The following is a 15,383-nucleotide window of genomic DNA, read 5'->3' as shown; positions in this document are numbered from 1 at the left end:
CGCTTTTAAAAAGACAAAATGGCGACCATTGTCGGAGAAGTCGATCTTTCACATGTTACTCTGTGAAAAAGAAAACTTAGAGAGCAGCAAACCCACAGTGGTATATCCAGAAGTTGAGGCAAACATTTCTGAAGAAAAAGACGTTATAAAGCAAGTGCTCCGTTTTTAAAAAGCCAGCAGGATTGCAGAAGTGAAAACAGAAAACAAAATGGCGGCCGTTATTGGAGAAATCCGTTTTTTCCACATTTATGCCATGAAAAAAGAGCTCCGAGAGCAACAAGCATACCATGGAGCCCTGGAGGATTTCCGACATCTAAATCAGCTGTTTGCAGAAGGAAACGCCGACCAAAAGCGATACCTTCGTATTTGAAGCACCGCCGTGGTTGCGGAGCTCTCCAGGTATTAAGTATTAAATCAGTAAAATATATAATTGCTCAACAGTAGGTTAATGATACAGTGAATCAGTGGTGAAAAACATTTCTTAAAAAATACAGTTAGTGTGATGTCTTTGCAAAGATTTAAGCAAGACAACTATCTGAGGCTAAAATTAGCAGGTAGTTCTATGGACTTATTTGTTAAAAGACAATTGCCTGTGTGTGACAGCAGGTTGAGCACGTACAAAAAGCACTAATCTCCTGCAAGCCCAAGGTTAGAGCCTCACCTGGCATCACGCCCGGGCCCCCGGCATCCACCACTCGACCACAAAGCCCAACACAGTTACTCCACCAGCACTCCACACCTCGGTCTGCTTGTGGCCTGACACGGTGCAGCCTGGTTCTCCGCTCAAGCGCGGCTTCAACGAGGCCTGCGGCTTGGTCGAGCGCCAGAGGCTTCAGCCCTGGTTCATGGACATCGGAATGAGGGTGGTGCCCGGCACAGCGAACGCAGCACAGGCCCTAGGCTGGGGGTGGAGGGCTTACCACCGCAGCCACAGATTAGCAGGTATGTGGCAAAGGCAACCTCATCCGTGAGCCGCTCGGACACCTGGCCATCACTCAGCTCCAGTGGTCGCTGGTCAACAGGATTCCCCGCATGCCTCCGCCGCACCTCGTGTATGCCTATGTGGCCCAAATGATGTGCCCTAAGACTGGCGCCCTGTCAGCACTCTCGGCACAGCCTCCTCTGATTCTTCACCTGGATCAGCAGCACCAGGGTCGGTGTGTCCTGTTGTAGCCTTTTGGTGGCTGGGGTGCCACTGGGTGATTCAGATTATTGTACGATTTTGCCTCAGCTGGCAGGGCCCTCTCAATGAGAGTCCATCTTGCTGCTCAGCTAAGCCATGCCCCCCAATATACCTAGATATTTAATCTTGACAGGGTTGAAAGCAAAATCAGACCCTTCAAACATCACATTTATAATGTATTGATGGGCAAGACTTCAGTTCTGTTTCATTAAAGTATATAAAATGAAACTTGAGCATAAAGTTGGCCCACATTCAAAAATGGGCTTAATGAAGAAGTAGGATTTGACATATACAATAAAATGTCAGCTGCATTTACCGAGGCTTTACATTCCAAATCCCTATGATTAAAACCCTCAATAGCAGTTGCACATTGTCCATTTGAGGAAGGGTTCCATACACAATATTAATAATAATGGCGAATGTGGACATCCCTGTTAGTTCCGCTTTTTAAATTGAAATAAGAGAAGAAACAATTATTAACAAATATGCCTGCTTTAGGTAATGAGAAGACAAATGGTATATAATATATAAACTGAGGAACAAATGAAGGGTTTCGAACAAAACGTTCCAATCAATGAGATCAAATGCTTTTTCAGCATGCATGCAAAGCAAAGCAACAAGTATCTTAAATTTGGAGCCTGATGATATATCATTATCAGAAAATATTTGGGCATTATCAGCAGCTAATCTAACCTTGATAAATCCTGACTGGTCTGTTTTAATAAGATAGTTAATTATCGACTCTAAACTTGAAGCAGGAATGTTTGCATATATTTTACAATCATAATTTATCAATGATTTGGCCCTTTCATTTTACAATATGTTGGATCCTTGTTCTGTTTAGGACTAATGGTGATATGTGCCCAAAAGAAAGAGCTATCAGGATGAACACTATGGAGTACCAAAATATAAAGTTCTAGAAATTTAGGGCTGAAAAAGAGGAAGCATTATCAGTAAGTTAAAAAGAGATATCATGAGACCTTGGAGCTTTAGCCTTTCGTTAAGAATGTAATGCTTGTCATGCCTCCTGAAAAAAAATGCTATTTCAAGATTATTATAATCTGAATCTTTTTTCCAGTGTTAGAAATACCTGGAAACAAATATATGAAAATGATGTTCATATGGATCTATGTCCTCTAAGCAAAAGAAATCATAAAATATTTCAAAAGAAACACAAATATTTGATATAGAGAGTGAACCATCCACTTAATGAAGAATGCTACCAATTAACTTGCACTCACTTACGGAGTTTTAAACAACCAGCCAATATTTTTTCTGCCTTATTTTGACCCCCATCAAATTTGGAATTAATGAGCAATAATGTGTAACAAGGTTCATTTGTACCAATGGTATAAGTGTTACTTTTGATGGACTTAGCTCTCATAGATATAATGAGACATTGTTTGGTTTGCATATTAACAGAATATTTATCCAGCACACAAAAAGATTTGGTGTAATATTGTCCCACTACAGCTCACCACATTTAGAACTCTCCATCTGCCTGGTGGAGTACTGTGCCTTCAGAGCAGCTTCCACCATGATGTCTTAGCAAAGGGACTCACAGCAAATCAGGAGTTTATTTTGGTAAAACAAAAAGTAAGTCTCCCTAACATGCTGGGGGTTCTTGCCAATGTCTATGGGTCATTTCTGTTTTTTTCTGTTTGAGTCCATCAGCTTTCCCTGTTAATCCCAAACGGGAGAGAAGAACTTCACTACTAAATAAGACAGAGTTTGCGATAACTTTGACCAACAGTCCGATATCAGTTGGGCAGTTGGTCAAAAGTGTCCACCGGCAGAAACATAAGGGTTTGCCTGCCTTTAAATACAGCAGGAGGGATTTCCTCCCCCAGGGAGGTGGCTATTCCGGCTCGACTTCGTTTTGTGCAATTGAAGATCCTCCACCAAGTCTACATGACTGGTATGCGTCTGGTCCGGATGGGGCTCTCAACTGATGGATTGTGTAGGCGTGACTGTGGTATGAACGGCACCTTTCTTCATATTCTGTGGGAATGTCCGGCTATTTCCGCTTTTTGGTCTAGGGTGCATGATGTAATGGGGCGAGTCACTGGGGTCCCCCTCCTTCCTGAGGCGAGGCGCTGTCTGCTTAATGTGTGGGAGCCTACGGATTGTACGGCCGCTCAGACCTTTTGGATCACCCTGGGCAACATGGTTGCCAAGAGGGATATAGCGCAACTTTGGGGCTCCCACAGACCACCTGGAATAAGTGTCTGGAAAAATAACATGGATTGGTGCATGTTTCGGGAAAAGACAGTTTATGAGGCTCGGGGTCGTCCCAAGAAATGGGGTAGGATCTGGGCACAATGGAACGAATACCGTGGAGACATCTGTACCCCACCGCTTGATTACACTGATAACATTCCCTCATCCCCGTAATTGACGTTCCGTTAGACTAGCTACCATTCCTTTCTAACGTTCCTTCTCGCCGTCTCCCCGCCCCTTGGAGACCTAGCTTCATTCTTGGAGATTGATTGATGGGGTAGGATCTGGGCACAATGGAACGAATACCGTGGAGACATCTGTACCCCACCGCTTGATTACACTGATAACATTCCCTCATCCCCGTAATTGACGTTCCGTTAGACTAGCTACCATTCCTTTCTAACGTTCCTTCTCGCCGTCTCCCCGCCCCTTGGAGACCTAGCTTCATTCTTGGAGATTGATTTCCCCTTATCCTCCCCTTCTCATGATCTGGACATTGTTTTCACCATGTGAGTGTTTCTGTTGTTCGTTTGAAATTCATCAAAATTATAAAATGAAACCTTCATGATCCATTTTATGATGTTTTATGCCACTACAACGTAATGAACCGACTTATGGCCTTATCCGCAACGTACTGTGGTTGATCACTTTGTCTATTGTCATAGCGGCCGGCCCGATTGGGTTGTAGGCAGACGCTGTGTAATGTGCATTTGATAATAAAGGTTTTAAAAAAAAAAAAATACAGCAGGAGGAGAAGAAGTTTGGCAGACAGGTTACTCCGCCAAATTAGTGTCCTTGCAACCTGATTTCAAGTATGCCAATTGACTCATGTTCAGGGGAAATCATGAAAATCTAATGTTTTGGCACATAGAAAATATTATTAAGTACTTATTCAAAGAGTAAAGAAGAAAAGCAAGTGTTATCACTGGAATTAACAGCACAATTATAAACTGCCTGGGCACGACTGGACACAATGCAGTTGCACAGAAAATGCATCACTGAAAAAAACTGCCACTGCAACTCTGAAGTTGTTCTACTATGTGCTATGAGGTCACTTGGTGTTATGGAGATTATGTATAATAGGTACCAACACCCATTTTTAATAATAATGCAAATAATAATGCAAAGCACATGAAATTATTATTTAGCTGTAATGTACTATATGTCAATTTAATGATATTTAAGTATATTTTAATATAAACATTTAATGCATGTTTACCTTCTACACTGATTGTTTAGCTATATATTTGCTTTTAAAGAAAAGAGTCCAATGCCTTATGGAAGAGCCTTTCCAAACTGAGAGACAGCAATTTACAAATATGTATCCGTACCCCATTTTCTTGTAATTTCAGTATTAAAAATCGAATAGTAAAGGAACAATTGGCACAATTAATTATTTTGTTCTCCGCAATCTAAGAATAAAGGCAATGCTCCTTAATTTCCTTCCATTCATTCATCTGTTCATCCAACATTTAACATCCAGTTATCTTTTTCTCACTGTTTCTAGATTAATCAATTGGTGTTGGACAAACTGTTGAATGAATGGTAAAAATTGTGAGTGGGATTGTTAGAGCGTTGGATGGTGTATATACAAAGACGTATATCTAAGTAACCTCCACAAGAGGCCTGTCTATGTATGTAAGGGTACAGCCTAAAACATATATCATGTGCATTACGTAATTCATAAATACAGTTTTACCAGAGAAAGTATAACCAAAATCATTAGGAAGCAAGATGTTTATTTAACATTTTATAGAACCCCATTTTACTGGGTCATAGGCAATAAAAAGCTTGATGAGGTAAAATTAAGCAGCAATAACTTGGTTATTCAACATGAATGGAATACTATTTTAGGCCCTGGAACAAAAGTCTTAAGTAACAATACTGACTGTGTTGCTTTGTTCCTATGTCACATAGAGGACTTCTTATGTCAGTCGCGGAGTTGTAGCTCTGGCATTTAACAGTCAGGAAGTTGAATGAATTTGAATGAATTTATATTTATATAGCACATGCCTACCCTGAGGCCTCCCAGCGCTGAGGACAGACGCAGATGGACACAAGCAGAGAGTTATATCAAGTCTTTGAAGAGGCAGGTTTTCAGGAGTTTTCGAAACGCCAACAGGTTAGGCTCCTTCCCCTGATTGGGAGGGAGGGTGTTCCAGAGGTTAGTGGCGTTGAATGAAAAGGAGCGCTTGCCCCATCTAGTTCTTCATATTTTTTTTGGGACGGCAAGATAAGAGGAGATAGAGTAGAGATTTCTGTGAGGATCATAGGGGGTAATGAGGGAATGGGAAATGACCGGGCCGTTCTTCCAGAAGGCTTTGTGAGCCAACCACATGGCCTTAAATTGTATCCTTGCCGTGATAGGGAGCCAGTAAAGGCTCCTTAGTGCTGGCTTCGCAGATTGCCTGAGAGGAATCTGAAGGAGCAGGCGAGCAGCACAGTTCTGGATCTTCTGGAGTTTATTAGTACATTAGTACATTTTTCTTCTTCAAAAGACAGAAATGCAGGGTCCCATAGGGCGGTGGGTAGATGTATTTTTTTCTTTGTTAGGATTCAGCTCTGGCAAATGCAGTTCTAAACACATTAATGCCAGAAAAATTATTTAGATTAAGGGAGCGCGAAATTCACAAAATTTGCTTTCACATAATTCTATAGCATTTTTTACAAATCGTGAAATTACAAATAATTACATAAAATCCACCATTTAGTGCTATATTTTGGATGAGAGGACACATTTTGCACTTAAAAAATAGAGCGAAAAACACAAGTATGATGAATTATATTTGGTCGCATTCTTGTCGTATGCGTTACTCTCGCGCTCCTGCACCATAATTGTGCCATAAATGTAGTGTAAGTACACAATAATGGCATATTTTCAGGAGTTTAGTGTAACACGCATAATGCAAAATTCACAAAATTATGCAGATAACGGCCACACAATTTCGTTCAGGTCTACTTTAGAGGGAAATATTATGCCCAAAAAAGTTGTAACTTTTTTATTGAAAATATGAACATCTGCCAGTTGGGTCTAAATAGGGCAGAAATCAGATAACGTTTCCATTACTTAAACTATAAACATAGATATGATCAACAAGCCGTCAAACCAGGAGCACGTACATAGGACAATCTGGAGACATTACTGCTTGGTGGAGCACACATTTTGGAAGAGTAGTGATATATCATTGATGATATTGGATACACAATGTGACCCACTTGGCATTATCGACAACATAATCAACAAGCATTACACTTTTACCTTCTCTGGGTTTACGTTTCAGTTCAACTTTGTGTAACAATTCCCTGTACAGTGACACCAGAATAGAAAGTCTATGTTGGACTTTTTTGTTGCATGGTTCCAATCAATTTTTTTTTCTCTCCTCTAGGCAAGATGAATATAATTTGGATTGCCCTACCATTGACTATTTTGAATATTTCATACAGCTACAAAATCCCAGGAGCAGAGCTGAGAGCCAGCAATAATAAAGAAAAAGACCTGCTGCTAAGGGAAGAGTCCTTGATTTCCACCTCTGTGCCTGCCATCTTGTTTCAATGGATATCAGAGCCGCCTTCCAGTAATCCAACGGTCTTGATTCTGAAACCTTCCAAGGTGCTGCGTGTAAAAAGAAACGCTGCTGATGATAATACATCACTAGAGGAACTGACTAATGATGACAATTTGGAAGAAGAGATCACAACTGAAACAGTAACCAACAACACTGAAGTGTCAAGTGGTAATGTTTTGACCACTCCTGAACTTACACATCAACCAGCCATTTCAACAAATCAAACAGAACTAATTCAGGAAACAACTCCAGAAATCGTCACAGTACATGCCGCCCCTTCAAGCACTAATCATGACACAACAAACAGTTCCCAAATGGCTTTTTCAGAGACTGTTAATGAAACTGCTTCTGCCCACACCTCTATACCCACTCTTATCACTGACCCTCCGCTAACTATTGCTACCGAGTACAATACGACCACCTCTTTCAGAAACCTCATAGACCCTGAAATCGGGCCATCAATTACACAAACGTCGGTCCCAGTAGAAACAATAACATCTTCAGTAAGTAACCTGAATCACACAGATGTATTACAATCCACCCATGCTCCAGACAATCCAGATGTGACCAACCCAGACAACACTCAGCCTGAGAAACAAAACATCATGCATACACTCATGGGGCAATGCTTGCTGGCCATCTCCATTCTAGCATTCATAGCAACTGTCTTCATCATCAGCACTATAGTCCTTGCAGCTAAGCTCTCAAACCTAAAGAACAGGTACAGGCTGCTAAGCAAGAACAGCACAGAGATGGTGTGCATCTCTTCTCTGCTACCAGACAATGAGCAGGTGAATGGAAAGAGCAAAGTCAGGGCCAACAAACTGAAGACATTTGCGGCAAACGTGGAAGACAGCGATGGGGACAATTTGACGCTAAACAGCTTTTTACCAGATCACTAACAGTGACCATTAATTGGCATATTGTTATCTCACCCAAGATGTGTAATTTATCAGAGACTTTTCATTATTTAGAAGTTCATGTGAATATAAAGATTATTAGATGGCATCAATATATGTTCTTTTTGACTTAAAGTTAGTTGGTTATGGACATCAGTCAAATGAGATTCTTTCATATCACAAACAAGGCTTGGATGGATCACTGATTTGAATTGTTATCCCCATGTGCTTTACAGTCGAAGGTCAAAGTGAGCATGTGGAGTACTGTATGTAATGAACCATGAACAGAATACTAACACCATTGGGTATTATTTCTTTTATTTCAGTTATTGTGAAGTGTCAATTTCACAGTACAATCTCAAATTGTGCAAAGTCCACGAATTCCAGGATATCCATATGAGATATATTTATATAAATTAATTTCAATGGGAATTATTTACATGGTCAAGCCTATCTAAAAATCATGAAATTCGTCTAGTCATCGTGAACCAACACTGGAAACCCCACCCATGCTGTACGGACTTGTTATTACCTATAATAATATGCAGTGGGGTCACACTTTACCTCCATCCTTCATCATAGTGTTTTGATTTTGCATTTGTTTTCCTTTGAGGTTGCAGGGGATCAGTCATCTCTCATGCTTCATTATTCTCAAAGCATTTAAAAAGCATCACGCTAAGGAGACCCAGTAAAAAGCGTTCATCATTTGCGAAGATCTTTCAGAGGTGTCTATCTTTGCTTGATATTTAAATTTAAAGTGATACTGTCGATAGATTATACTATCCACCTGATTAGAAAGTTTTCATTGATTCTAAAAACAAAAACTCTATTGTTCAAAATATGCAAACCATTCTACTGATTTCGTTTGGCCTTCATCCTAGGATTAAATGCCCAAGTAGCAAGGAGAAGGAGTGAAAAGCCAAGTATGAAAAATGTGAAGTGGAATTATTATATTTAATGCACATTACAGTGAGTGGCTTTCCAATTGTCCCTAAAATGTATTAATAAAATCAGTGAACCTACCTGGCATTCTTTACAAACACAGTTGTCTCAAGGTATTAACAACAGATGTTAATGTTATACCACACATATTTATTCTACACCTACCCTGGAGTGCTGGCCAAGTCATTGATCCAGAATTTCAACTTGTGTCCTACAGACTGCGCAAAGAGCACTTCTGCAGCTGTATCAGCACACTGAGCTATCTTACCAGTTTTAGTTTGATATGGTCTCCTGCTGAACTGAAATGTCAATTTCCTCATTAAAGAAGAAGAAATATTTATGATCAAAGCATTTTCTCCTTCCCAAAATGATGCTCAGACCGCTTCCCTTGCACAAGTTCGAACTTTACAGAAGAAACACATCCTGGGACACAATGAGTGGCATCTGACTGATTGTTTAGCTAGCTATGCAGTAAGTCTCACAACATTCTAAGGACTATTGCATTTCCTGCAAATGCTGTTCGTGTTTTTCTTTTGGTTGGATAATTTACATATGTTTTACCAAACTTTATCATTTTTTCTTATACAATTTCTGTTACTTTGTGGCAAAGGCCGAATATGAGAAAACTCTCTATGTTTAAACATGATTTCAATATGTTTCTACTGTAAATAATTTAACCGGTTTAATCTATGGGCTATATTTGTATGATAGAATTGCAAAATTAAGGTTAAACTGGCCTTTGAATTCCACAAGGGGTGACGTGGTTTGGCAAACAACAATCCGAAACGCAAATTTGCACTGGAATAAATCTTTCAAAATCACAGTTCAACGTGATATATTGCAATACTAGTATGAAAATCTAAATCACTGAAACAAAACTGTTGGCAAAATATGGTATGTTTAGAAGAAAATAATAACTGTTTATTGGCAATTGTTTGTGACCAACATGCTTTCTTATGAAAAATGAAGAAGAAAAGCAAAATGTACATTTAAGACACGGTGGCCTTATCACATTGTAGTACAACCCAACCTTAGCCAAGCCCCAAAGTTACAGTTGACACTCCTGAGATATGTGATGTCCCTTGGCTTACAAATGTATACTTCGTTCCCACACTGCAGTTGTACTCCCATGAGACAAATTTACATTGGATTACGAGGCGATGAATGACAGAAAAAATAAAAGAGAGACATACATTCACCAGGCCCAGATTCACAAAAAAGAATGGATATGAAAGCAAGCGGTGCAAAGGGCAGAAACACAATGTGTTATAGAAGTTCAGACAAAAAAGAGTTATTGGCTCCTGGAGCGAAATGAGTTAAAAAAAATTGTTATGAGTTATGCAAATTAAAATGCACTAGGTGTGGCCACATGTATCCAATACGGAATATCTTTGTTAACAAATCTCATGTTTAAAGGATCCCTCTGCCAACAACGTGACAGGAAGGTGGAGAAAGTGTTCCCCCACACTGGAAAAAAAAAAAATATATGTTTTTTTTTACAACTTTGCCTCTGAGGAATACCTGACATATCATGTTCACATTATTTACTCTTCTTTTGTGAATCGCCAAGTATCTGTTTGGTTGTTTTTTTGCCAATTCAATGTGCATGTTATTGTACAGCTTTGTCATTTTAAGGATTTTGGGTAACTCAGGCAACGCATATTTTAAGTCTACCCTAATTTAATTTTGTTACAACTTTTCTGCTAAATCAAGCCGGCATGATGCGTACAGAAATAGGGTGATACAAAAACAATTGAAATATATATTTCCAGGGACCCTGTTCATGAGAAAAGGACTTCAGCTGTACAAAACAACAAAAACAGATAATAGAGGGCAAAGAGAGACACAGACAGAGTAAGAGATAGGCAAAGAGGAGAGAGGATAAGATATAGAAATAGGCAAAGGTGAGAGATAAAATGAAACGTGTCTGTGACTTTAGCCCCACACCACCTCCTAGCTTGTCATCATTAAAAAAATAAAATAAAAAAAAACAGAACTAAAGCGAGACCAAGGGCAGATTTACCATAATATCGCGCAACACAGCATGCAAAAAAAGCTGTGCTGCGTTGTGCGAGAAGGGAGCCAGAGAGCGCCTTATTTACAGAAATTTGGCACTTTCCTTCCCTCTCCCTGGTGCTGGTGCTGTAATTAATTGATGTGGCCACGGGCACACCTTTGCACCATAGTGCAGTACAAAATAGTGCATTCAGACTAACTTTAAATGTTTTCCCACTTTGCATGTGTGCAGTACAGTAAAGCACACATACAAAGTCGGAAAAGGAAAGAGAAATGAAAGCATTTCTCCTTCATAGCTCCTATTTGAAATGGGCGCTATTATCTCTTGCTAAACCGGGTCTACTTTTTTAAGTTAATAGGGTTTCGCGTCGCTACCTTGGGTGGTTGCATGGGAATGCCCTTGCATGGCAGGCCCCGTTGGCGCTTAGTAATCAAAGCAGTGCTATACACTGCTTTGCCTACTTTTGAGTGTTTTCCAGTGCTAAACAAGTTTAGAGCTGGAACCTAAATTAGTAAAAAAAGATTTAGCATCATTTTGCATCACTTTTGTGGCGCAAACACAGCGTTACATTTTAGTAAAGAGACCACAAGTGTTTTAGACTGATTGCATTTTTGTGGTGTGCTCATCTTTGAGTGTGGAATTCATTTCTGACTGTATCAATTAGCCTGTTTCCACCATGTGATACACCACTTGGATCTATTTTCTTACCCATCAGTGCACAACAATGTGCAGTGTCTGTTCTAAGAGAAAAGCTATCCTTTCAGTTGTGCAATAATGCAGGGGCGGATGCTGACGATGAAGGAAAAACTATCTTTGAGAAGAGCATTCAGACAACAAAGGCTGCTTTGCTCATTAAGTCAAGACATCCATGATACGCCATCTGATCTAGAACTGAGTTGGGGCAGCATTCACATCTTGATGTTTAAATTAATGGCCCAAGATGTCAAAGTCCAGATCTTCCTTGGCATGAACACTCCACTTCCAACCATCTCATATGACTCTGGCTAAATAGAGTCCCCCTCTCCAAGCTGATTGACAATGTAAGGATGGAAATTTTCAACTGAGATGGTCTTGGAGGGCCTGGAAACACAGAAGCCCAGATTTACTATAGGCTTGCTCTGGTGCCTTTACGGTACTAAATGGCACAAACTTTAGTGTTAATCAACTTTCTTGCACTAAAGGTTGACCCTCATCTGGGGCCAAAATTAGTTTGCTCTGCTAAGTGACAAGCTCCCATTAATTTATGCGCAGAAGGCGTGTTCAGGACAACCCAGAGCAAACCCGTGGATCTGACGTAAGGACAGGTCTTCTACAATACACAGACCAGGCTTTTCATCTGATCCACATGCCACAGTCAAACATTGCGAAAACAAGCAGTATATTGGTATACCAACCTATGCATTACGTGTGACTTATGGGAAATCACAGAACGTACATGACTTATCCTTATTCAGGTGTCTGCATGGCTGAGTTTTTACTGAAGGGAGTACCTCAATTACAAATGCGATGCTATAGACTCTAGTGTGACTTTACACATGAGCACAGGGCTGAGTGTCGTGCAAAACAAGCTTTTTTGTGTAAGTGCCACCAATATCCTCATCTACATATAACTCAGGGGCAGCAGCGCGGTGTAGGAGACGCCATACTGAGTGATACCGAGTGCTGCCGAGTACTGTCACTCACTGGACTGAAGGCCAAAGCAGCTGAGAGTAGAGCCAGAACTAAGCCTAGCGGAGCCCAGCAGAGCCCAGTGGAGGGAGTCGGCGGAGAGAGTTCCTGTCGTGTCTCACGACCCAGGGAAATACACAGGACACAATGTCGGTCTTCAGGTACAGATTTATTTCTGTATGTACAGCGTGCATGGATCATGACCTCTTGCCTCGAGGTCCAGCAGTAGAGTGCCCCGTTGTCCCCTCCCCTGACCGGATGTGGTGTCCGGTGTCCCCTGTCCCCTGCCCCGTGTCCCAGGGTCCTAGTGCCCTTGTCCAGGGGCACAACATTTCCCCCCTTGTTGCGAAACAAACATTTCGAATTTTTTGTTTTCCTGCATTCTCGTCTTGGTCGCTGTTCTCTGATGTCAGCTTGTGCTTCTTCTCCTTGTGTGTCTTCTTTCAGCTCTTGCTTTGGCACTTCCTCTTCTTTTGTTTTTAGTTCTCTAAAATGTGAGCTGTTTCGACTGATGTGATACTGGCCAGCTGACGCAGTTATCATTGGCCCCTTGACTTCCGTCACCGTCAATGGTTCTCTTGAGAACGTACTGTCAGATTTCTTAACTTGCCTTTGTTTTAATAACACAGTGGCTCCTTCTTTTAATTTTGTGTTAGTTGCATGTCTTCTCTGGTCACCATAGGCCTTCATTTTTGCTTTCTCTGATTGGTCTCTTGCCGCAATGTCCTTTTGTTCCGCTCGCTTCATCTCTTTCAATTGTGGCAATCTTGTTCTGCTTGAGCGCCCTAGCACTAGTTCAGCAGGGCATTTTCCTGTGGAACTATGAGGCATGTTCCGATAATCCCTCAACACCTGACATAGTGCTTGTCCAGTTGAGATCTGTGTCAGTTTCGCTCTTTGTATCGCCTTTTTGATGGTTCCCATGAATCGTTCTGCCATTCCGTTGGCTTGTGGCCACAGGGGTGTTATTCTTCGATGGTGAATCCCAAGATATTAACTAAAGAACTGAGAATGAAGAACATTAAAAATACAAAGCTCAAACAACTTTGAACTTTGTATTTTTAATGTTCTTCATGTGTATTGGCACATTTAAATTTTTTTAATGTATGGCACTACATTGCTGTTATCGAACATTGAACTGAATTGAATGTAATAAATTGTAAAATTTTTTAATACTGTTTTTTCAATTTATTGTTTTTATTTTATGTTTAAAACTGTATATCTTCTTCATAATGTGGGTGTTACCCATCGGGTTCTTGAGTTATGAGGGGAATATACAAGAGGTCTCTCATTCACTGAATATTGGGACTTTCTCAGTTCTTTAGTTAATCCTCCTTGTCCCTGATTGGATTGTTAAGGAGACCTCCCTTTTTTTGATATTTGTTGAATCCCAAGATATGCCATAAATCTTTTGAACTCCTCACCAGAGAATGGCGGGCCATTGTCCGTTTTCAGTGTCTGGGCGAGCCCCATGATGCAAATATGTAATCTAGGACGGGCAGTGTTGCGTTTGCCGATGTTGACGCAACTGGTCTCACTATTGGGAATCTGGAGAACTCGTTTATTATCACAAGCAGGTAGTTTCCTGTTTCCAGAGGGCCATAGAAATCGGCCGCCAGCTCCGTCCACACCGCCTTTGGGAGTTGGGACATTTGCAGTGGCTCTGGCTTTGATGAGGGCCCTGCTATTTGGCAGATGTGACAGTGCATCACAACTTCTTCAACCATGTTATCTAGTCCTGGAAACCATACTTTTTCTTGCAACATTTTTCTTTGTTGCTACAATCCCTTGATGTGACTCATGTGCGAGTTCTACTGTTCTTTTTCTTAGGGTCCGAGGCATTACTATTCTAGTGCCTCTCATCACTATCCCATTTCCACTTTCGGACAGCTCCTCACTTATCTTTTTGAATGCCAGCAATTCTTCTCTTTCTACCCCCTTTTCCACGCTGATGTTGCTGTTTACGTGTCTCCACCTTTGTTCTTTCGTTATCTTCATTGTTGCTTGCATGGTGGGGTCTTGCTTTGTTTCTTGTTCCAGTTCTTCCATTGTTATGGTTGCCGGCGTGCTTAGCTTCAGTGCGAAGTTCAAGTATTCCTCTGCCATCGTCGTCGCTTGTGATGCTTGTGGCAGGGGGTGTCTTGATACATAGTCAGCTGGATTGTGCTCCTTTCCTGGCTTGTGATTTATCTTAAAGTTATAATCCATGAGTCTGATCCCCCACCTCTCTATCCTCTGTGGTATTTTTGCATTCGGATTGCCATATATTGTTATGAGTGCTTGATGGTCTGTGATGATTGTAAATGGTTTTCCGTAGACGAACATGTGGTAGTGTTCGCATGCCCAAACTACTGCCAAACTTTCTTTTTCCAGCTGTGAGTATCCTTTTTCCACATCCGACAAGCTCTTGCTTCCATATGCCACTATTTCTCTTCGGGAGTCTATTCCTGGTTGATGTTGCGCCAGTATTGCCCCTAGTCCCACTGGACTTGCATCTACTGTTAGTTCAGTGCACAGTCTTGGGTCAAAGTACACCAGGTGATCCACTGCAGTCATGACATGTTTTATTTCTTCGAACGCCTTGCTGCATTCCTCAGTCCATGTGAAACTTTGCCCTTGTTATGTTAGTTCTCCTAGGGGTGCGCTTACAGTTGCAAAGTCTTTAATATATCTTGCGCAGTAGCTAGCAAGACCAAGAAACAACCTTACTTCTGCTACATCATTTGGTTTCTTTGCCATTTCCAGTGTTTTTACTTTGCTGCGATCCGGTTGCATTCCTTTTTTGGAAAAATGTGGCCAAAGAATACCAGTTCGTCACGCTCTAGCTCACATTTGTCTTCGTTCAGCGTCCGACCTGCCTGCTCTAGATGAGAGCATACTTCTCTCAG

General features: G+C 41.0%; 1 protein-coding gene across 1 annotated transcript in view; it reads left to right on the top strand.

The window, feature by feature from the left end:
* Positions 1-10,312, top strand: part of LOC147659581 (uncharacterized) — a 99,892-nt gene extending 89,580 nt beyond the window's left edge. Inside the window, exon 2 of the mRNA XM_086951630.1 lies at positions 6,790-10,312. Within this exon, the coding sequence (XP_086807756.1) occupies positions 6,795-7,871 (1,077 nt within the window). The 5' untranslated portion in view covers positions 6,790-6,794 and the 3' untranslated portion in view covers positions 7,872-10,312. The remainder of the gene's footprint in view (positions 1-6,789) is intronic.
* The last annotated feature ends 5,071 nt before the right edge of the window (positions 10,313-15,383 follow it).

This window comes from Lissotriton vulgaris, unplaced genomic scaffold, assembly GCF_964263255.1.
Source record: "Lissotriton vulgaris unplaced genomic scaffold, aLisVul1.2 SCAFFOLD_475, whole genome shotgun sequence".
NCBI classification, from domain to species: domain Eukaryota; kingdom Metazoa; phylum Chordata; class Amphibia; order Caudata; family Salamandridae; genus Lissotriton; species Lissotriton vulgaris.
This window is presented reverse-complemented; position numbering and strand designations above follow the sequence as displayed.